Here is an 8,251-nt window from a genome sequence, read left to right on the forward strand (position 1 = left end):
ATGGATTGTGTGGATTTAGTTTAGATACTTTCACCATGTTTAGATAGACCATCCAACTCCTTTATCACCACAGAGGAGAGGAGAGTCCTGCTTTACACCATGTGGAGCTTTAACAGACTAATAAAGGAGCATCATGGCAGAGACAATCAGTCATGATATAGTATAAAACCCTAGGCGATATGGTTAAAATCAGTATCATGATAATCTTTAAGGTTTTTTCAATATTGATATATATATCACGATATGGCTTCCATACACAAAATCATGTTAAATAATCAGATTGATGTTCATTGCTTTGAACTGCCACAGCTGCTCAGCGGCTTCCTCCAGGTCTTAGCATCATGTCTACAGACGTTACCATCAAAGCTCCTGTGAAGTGTTTCGCTTTCCCAAAACGCAGCTGTCAGGAGCTGGGAGCTAAAGCTAACGCTAGCTAGCTGCTGATGTTGATTCTACACTGCTGCACCCACGGTTTACACAGCCCTTCAGAATAAAAGTCCTTCGGCAATATACCAAAACCCGTGAGAGAGAAGGAGTGCGCACGGTACATTGCGGGCTAAGAGGTGAGTTCTGAATGACAGTAAAGTTGAGATTTTGAGTCGAGGTTTCTTAACCCGCAAAGTATCGTGCGTACTCCTGCATTCGCGGTCCAGCTAAACCAGGCTTGCCTAGTCCTGGGATCTGATCCCAGGCCAGCAGGGGCAGCGCTGATCACAGAGTCTCTGGACAAACTGTGAAGGGAGTTCACATCGACACCGAGCCCAGAAGACACAGAGACGGACATAAGGAACTCACATGACGTCAGGACTGTTGGCCGTGGTGACGAGGACGTACAGGTCGAACACGATGTCCAGGTAGTTGGTGAAGTAGGGGCGTTCATCGATGGTGGTCAGACCTCTGAACCACAGAGAGACCAGGTTTACTCTAAACTACAGGGACTTAAATCATCTAGTTTACATTCAATTCACATTAATAATCTGGTTTACTTTAAACTACAGGGACATTAATAACCCGGTTTAAATTAAGCTACTGTGATGTTAATTTACATTAAACAATCTAGTTTACATTAATTTAGAGGGACATTAAGATAGTTTACATTACCTTTACAGCTTTGCATAAAATACAGGGACATTAATAACCCGGTTTAAATAACGCTACTGTGATGTTAATATCTAGAAACTTGCTCTCCTATCTAGAAACTTGCTTGTGTTGTATGCAAATCTCATGTGTAAGTCGCTTTGGATAAAAGCGTCTGCCAAATGTGAAATTGTAATTGTAATATTCTAGTTTACATTAATTTAGAGGGACATTAAGATAGTTTGCATTATCTTTACACCATTAATCAGCTTTACATAAAATACAGGGACATTAATAATCTGGTTTTCATCAAACTCTCAGAAGTATGAAACTGCCAATCTTCTCATCGCATTACAGTAAATTGATTATAAAAGCTTAATGGCCAAAAAAGTCAGTGTATTCATCTAACAGATTCTGAAAATGAGTTTCCAGCTCACCGCTTCCCAAACAGCTTGAGGGCCATGAGAGAGAACATGAGCAGGCTGAACATGAAGAGCAGGAAGACGTAGAAGATCTGAGGCAGAGCGTTCCTGATGCTCCTGAACGCTCTGCGCAGCTGCACACACACACACACACACACACACACACACACACACACACACACACACACACACAATACTACAGTATCACCATGAGTGTCACCTGAGATATCAAAATATATACATACACTTAATACAGATATTCAATCAGTTTTTTTCTCAATTGTTGTTGTAGATTTTAATGATTATGATGACAAACAAATTGTATGTGATTTTAGCTGGTAAGCATTTCATTTCAAAGCCTGTTACATTATCCTAAATAGAAGACATTTATTTATGAGTGCCTCTAAAAAGCATTAGTAATCCAATTAAAATGGGACATGTATACATGTAAAACCCTTCTAATGTCTGTAAAACCTTTCCAGTATTGCTTCTGGATTGTTTTTATTTCCGTGATGCCGATATTTTGTGCTTTGTTTAATGCTTTTAACTTGTGTCTATCAATATGTCTTCATTAATAACAAAAATATTCTAAACAACCAATAAATGTACAAATGACAAACTATAAAAAACACATAAGCTGGACAGGTGAGACAGGTGAGACAGATGAGACAGGTGAGACAGGTGACAGATGAGACAGGTGAGACAGATGAGAGGTGAGACAGGTGAGACAGGTGAGAGGTGAGACAGATGAGACTGGTGAGACAGGTGAGACAGGTAAGAGGTGAGACAGGTGAGACAGGTGAGAGGTGAGACAGATGAGACAGGTGAGACAGGTGAGAGAGGTGAGACAGGTGAGAGGTGAGACAGGTGAGAGGTGAGACAGGTGAGACAGGTGAGACAGATGAGAGGTGAGACAGGTGAGACAGATGAGAGGTGAGACAGGTGACAGATGAGACAGATGAGAGGTGAGACAGGTGAGAGGTGAGACAGGTGAGAGGTGAGACAGGTGAGACAGGTGAGACAGATGAGAGGTGAGACAGGTGAGACAGATGAGAGGTGAGACAGGTGACAGATGAGACAGATGAGAGGTGAGACAGGTGAGACAGATGAGAGGTGAGACAGGTGAGACAGGTGAGACAGATGAGAGGTGAGACAGGTGAGACAGGTGAGAGATGAGACAGGTGAGACAGGTGAGAGATGAGACAGGTGTGACAGGTGAGAGATGAGACAGGTGAGAGGTGAGACAGGTGAGACAGGTGAGAGGTGAGACAGGTGAGACAGGTGAGACATGTGAGGGGCGGGGCTACCTGCCGTCCCTCGGTGATGTTGACCAATAGGAGCGGGCGCAGAACCCTCGACCAGCGAACGGCGTAGAGGCTTGAAGCCGTCAGCGCTCCATAGATGATCATATCAAGCAGGGTGAGCTGCACACACACACACACACACACACACACACACACACACACACACACACACACACACACACACACACACACACACACACACACACACACACACACACACACACACACACACACACACACACACACACGCACACACACTTGATTTTCTCACCCTCATTTTTTTTCCCACTTCTTCATAATATAGTGTTTTTTGTTTCATTGTTTTCCTTTCTTCATATTTTTTTTTCCATTTATTGTATGATTTATTTCATTATATTACAGTCAGTTAACTCAGTAGTAGGTTTCCAGGTGCCACACTCAGACCCGACGCATCACCAACGACCTGCAGCAGCAACTAGTGAGCTGAAGTCCGAGTCTGACGTGAACAAATCTTGACAGCAGTAAATCCACTTAGAACATTTAGTGAAAAACAAACTGTTACACACAAGATTCATCAGAAAAAAACTGACTGTGTTGCTCTGTGGACCAGCTGAGTCTAATGACAGAGACATAAAGGAGCATTTCAACTACTTGGAATCTATTATACATAAGAAACTATAGGAAAATCTAATGTTTTATAATAATCAACAAATATGACTATAGTACAAATTAACTATTCAATATCACTAGTATTTCAATTACTGTGGGATCGCCCCTGCTGCAGGATCTGGGACCCGACCCTGCTGCAGCACCTGGCTCACCTGTCCGTCGACACGCTACACCGTCATTCCTGCTGTCTGGTTCATGTCTGTTCTTTGGTGTCTTAGCTTTGTTAAATGTCTGTAAATGTCTGACTCATCGCTCTTACATGCAAGGCTAATTCCTGTAAATGGCAAAATAAATGAAATCTGAATCTGAAATGATCTGTTGGACCAGGATGGAGATTCAACCGATGCCAGAGAGATTTCCACTGAGCTCAACAGTAGAAAAGAATTCTGAGATCACCAGTATTACAAGCAACCATTAGTAAGGAGATCAGGGGTCAGAGGTCACAGCACCCTGACAACAGATGTGAGCCTAGAGTGATTATGGATGATAGAAAACAACCTGGTAAGTGTTTGGTATAAAAACAAAATCAAAATCCGGTAACAGCCAGATCTTAGCAGCAGCAATATTTCTCAGTATTTTGTGTCCGTTAAGCTCTGTGTTAGTGACTGAGTCACCAGGAAGCCTCTGGTTTAAAGGCGCTGACGCGGCAGAGTCTCCGGCTAAAGGTTGTTTCACAACAACAGGCAGAAAGTCTTCTCAGCAGATTCTGACTCTGCTCATTCTGCTGCCACAGCCAACAGGAACTCCGCTACACTCACAGGAACTACTTCAGCCCCGGAGGGAAAACCAGGATCTGTTCTGGGCTGAGGGAGTAAAGTCCACCAACAGCTCCACCGGTCACTTCAACACAAACAGCTACAGCGGTCTGCTGGCTCACAAACAGACGAGCAGCTCAGAGCGAGGTTAAGGTTCACTGCTTCAGACAGACCACACCTGAACACCTGAACACCTGAACACCTGATCACCTGAACACCTGAACACCTGAACACCTGAACACCTCACAGCCACACTGACACAATCTGAGATTTACTAAAAATAATAAAAACAACATGATAGTCTTAGCCCCTCCTACCAGCTCCTCCTACCAGACTGATGAAGATGAAGATTAGCCCCTCCTACCAGACTGATAAAGATGAAGATAAGCCCCTCCTACCAGACTGATGAAGATGAAGATAAGTCCCTCCTACCAGACTGATGAAGATGAATATAAGCCCCTCCTACCAGACTGATGAAGATGAAGATAAGCCCCTCCTACCAGACTGATGAAGATGAAGATAAGCCCCTCCTACCAGACTGATGAAGATGAAGATAAGCCCCTCCTACCAGACTGATGAAGATGAAGATAAGCCCCTCCTACCAGACTGATGAAGATGAAGATAAGCCCCTCCTACCAGCAGGATGATGATGATGCAGATGTTCTTGGGGTCTTTCCAGAACTTGTCTCGGGGAATCACCTTGGCGTAGTGAACGATCCGAACCGTGAACACCGACAGACAGAGCAGCTCCACCGGCATGGTGGCCTGGGGACAGAATACTACTTAATAATAATAATAATAATAATAATAATAATAATAATAATAATAATAATAATACTACTACTACTACTACTACTACTACTACTACTACTACTACTACTGGAAAATCCTAGGTACTTCAACAACTATTACTAGTACTAATAATAATAATAAACGTTATATTATGTAATATCTGATTCTAACTTTACTACTGTAATTATATAAATTATAATCCTATTTAATAAAATATAATCTAATAATATCAATAATAAACCATATTTGTATGGCACTGTTGCAAATACAGTTACAAAGTGATTGTCAGACAATAAAGCAACTATAAATAAAAGCATGATACATTAAACAAACAAAAAAAAACACATTTGGGGTATGCTGCTTTTAATACTTCTATGAAAATCGCCAATTAGAATTTTTTGTAAAATGATGTTGATTAATTCTATGTATTGATTAAGTAGGTGCATGTGTACAATAACATGGATAAGCTAATGTTTTTCTGAGCTGCTTCATGGTTGCTCAATGCAAAATTAAAAAGGGAAACCTTCATGTTTTCAGGTTTCATCATGTAACGGTCAGATATTTCAGTTAGCATTCATCATCAGCAGTTTTCACTGGAACTGAAGGGAACTTATTACATCACTTGGTGAAAACGGGAAATGCTGACAAGACAGTTCTTTTGGGTGGTAGCTGAAGAATAAATATAGATTTTTTTTCATAAAGTTTGTGGTGAAAAAAGAAGATAATAGAAACGCTGAGGAAGGCGAAGGGCTGGAAAGCTGCTGCTGCGGACATCTTTCTATATAACAGAACCTGAAGGGAAACAGATTCGTACCCATAGTGACACCTCATGGAGAGCCGGCTCCTCGAAGATGGCCAGAAAAAGATCAACTGTGATGAAGACGTAGAGGAGAACCTGAGGAACCCAGTGGTTGTACAACAAATACAGTCTGGAGACACACAACACACACACACACACACACACACACACACACATATCAGCATCTAATGGTAATGCTATCATACTGACTGAAGGTTACAGAGATCATCCTGTAACTGGAAGGTCACAGGTTTGATCCCAGTAACAAAAATATCCTGTTGAAGTGCAGAGACACCGAACACCTGCTCACTCTGGATTAAAGCATCAGCTAATTTACAAGAGGTGTGACCAAGTCAACTTTGTTCGAGTCCCAAGTCAGTCTCAAGTCTCAAGTCTAAATGTAGAACAGCAAGTCAAGTCAGAACAAATCAAGAGTCCAGTATCAATTTAATATCTTAAAGAAAACTGAATATCTAGGACTTTTCAATGCAATATGGGTTTAATAGGATAAAAACTTGGTAAGAGCATCATGAGTTTGATTTCTATAATCAGTTTCAACTTCAATAAATTCAATCATTCCATACAAATTCAGAAAACAGAATTTAAATTCAGTCGTCTGCTGGAACAAATCTCATCACTTTCAATCTAAGTCATTTACACAAACACAAGATCTCAAGTCAAGACTTTAGAAACCTTTTCAAGTCATCAGAGTACAAGTCAGAGTCAAGTCCCAAGTCAGCAGAACCCAAGTCGAGTCAAGTCAAGTCTCAAGTCTTGTCTTCATGCAGCAAGTCAAGTCTCAAGCAATTAAAATTGTCACTAGAGTCTGATTTGAGCTTCAGTAGATTAGATTAATCTTTATTGATCCTGTGGGGAAATTGGGTCGTTGCAGCAGCAAACAGTAAAGAAAACTAAAATATCAATAGGAATAGAGTAGACGGAGATATTAAACACAGACCAACCAATAATTCTAAAACGAGAATATATTTAGTAGAAACATATGAATGAAAATATTTGAATTTCAGCATGACGGCGTCCAAAGAACAGCAGCAGCTACAACATACGGAGACAAAGACAAAGATGAATGAGAAATGAAAACTGTCCCACCTGACGGCCTGCGGCGTCGTGTCGAAGAAGATGTTCCTGTTGTACTGAGCGTCCGACACGTAGACGGCAGCCAGGTCCATGTCCTGCAGCATGCACACACACACACACACACACACACACACACACACACACACACAGGGTTAATGGATGGAGCAGTTTAATGGGACCGTGCAGCGAGCGGTGAAGTGGAGGAGAGGAAGTTATTAAAGAGCAGATCTAGAAGTTTAACTCTCTGCTCCTGTGCGGATGGGAGGGGCGGAGGGGCGGGACTGTTCAAAAATCTGTGATGTTTTTATTGGTTGGAGTTTTTATATACTCTGTTTTCTATGAAGGACAAGGAATGGGAGTTCATTTTATGGGGACTTTAAGATAATTAAGTGTGTTTTTTTTAAACAAAACACCATGTTAGTTTTATTCTGTTGCCAATTTGACAGCTGTGACACACTCCTAGAAAAAATGGTCACAAAAATGCCAACTCCACAATCGGCCAAATATCGGCAGTAAAACCGATACCGTGTTGCTTTTTAAAGCTGATATCGGTGCATCTCTGTGGGTCGTATGATCAGATGTGGGATGAAATAAATATAAAAAAAACCATATAAATATAAAAGTTAAAACAATGGAATGATTTGTTATCTGAACTCGCTGCTAGGTTTGTAAGGCTTGACAAGAGGCTGCTTGTAGCCAGTATACTCTGCTCAAACAGATTGGCTGTAACCCCAGTCTCATGACCTGGAATTGCCCACAAGTGCGCATAGTTCATCTAACAAGACTGCTCCAAAGTAGGACACCCAACTACTGACAGTAGTCCTACTGTGGCAACACAAACACCAAAACCACAGTGCCATAGCAGCACCCAAAACGCTAACCAAGAAGTTGCACATCCCTAGTGCAACCCAAGGTAACACACACTGTTACCCAAACAAAGCGCAGTACTGGCCACAGCAGCACATTACAAAGATGACACTGGCACACACAAAGACCAAACTGTTATAACAAGAGCAGGTAACTTACAAGCCTTCAGGAAAGCACTTACCAACTGTAAGCCATTAACACTAGCAATATCTAAAGCCATCATAGCTCATGCTTACCCAAGCCAAAATTGCCCAATCCTCAACCCAAGCCACCATCAGCCACAAAACAGAGCCACAAGAAGAAGCCTAATTACAAAAAAACAGAACATGGCTACAGTGCACCCAGCAGACATGGTTCGGGCAGCCTACCCAAACGGAGCTTCCCCACCAGCTACCTAACCAGTAACTAGCTAAATACAACCCTAGTCTTCATGTGACTACCTGTGGTGGGTATTTATGCACTAAAACCCACTGGTGCGAGAAAAACGGTCAG

At 41.8% G+C, this 8,251-nt stretch overlaps 1 protein-coding gene across 1 annotated transcript in view; it reads right to left on the minus strand.

Moving 5' to 3' along the window:
* Positions 1-7,013, minus strand: part of tpcn3 (two pore segment channel 3) — a gene marked incomplete at its 3' end in the record, with an annotated part of 21,638 nt that extends 14,625 nt beyond the window's left edge. The window contains exons 1-6 of the mRNA XM_071514455.1: positions 6,905-7,013; positions 5,813-5,927; positions 4,843-4,971; positions 2,807-2,923; positions 1,515-1,633; positions 796-897 (exon numbers count right to left, since the gene is read on the minus strand). Of these exons, the coding sequence (XP_071370556.1) occupies positions 796-897; positions 1,515-1,633; positions 2,807-2,923; positions 4,843-4,971; positions 5,813-5,927; positions 6,905-6,996 (674 nt within the window). The remainder of the gene's footprint in view (positions 1-795; positions 898-1,514; positions 1,634-2,806; positions 2,924-4,842; positions 4,972-5,812; positions 5,928-6,904) is intronic.
* Between the last annotated feature and the right edge of the window lie 1,238 nt (positions 7,014-8,251).

This window comes from Centroberyx affinis, unplaced genomic scaffold, assembly GCF_046629955.1.
Source record: "Centroberyx affinis isolate AG114_WGS23_722 - 3 ecotype Tasmania unplaced genomic scaffold, CSIRO-AGI_Caff_v1 ptg008864l_1, whole genome shotgun sequence".
Taxonomy (NCBI): Eukaryota; Metazoa; Chordata; class Actinopteri; order Beryciformes; family Berycidae; genus Centroberyx; species Centroberyx affinis.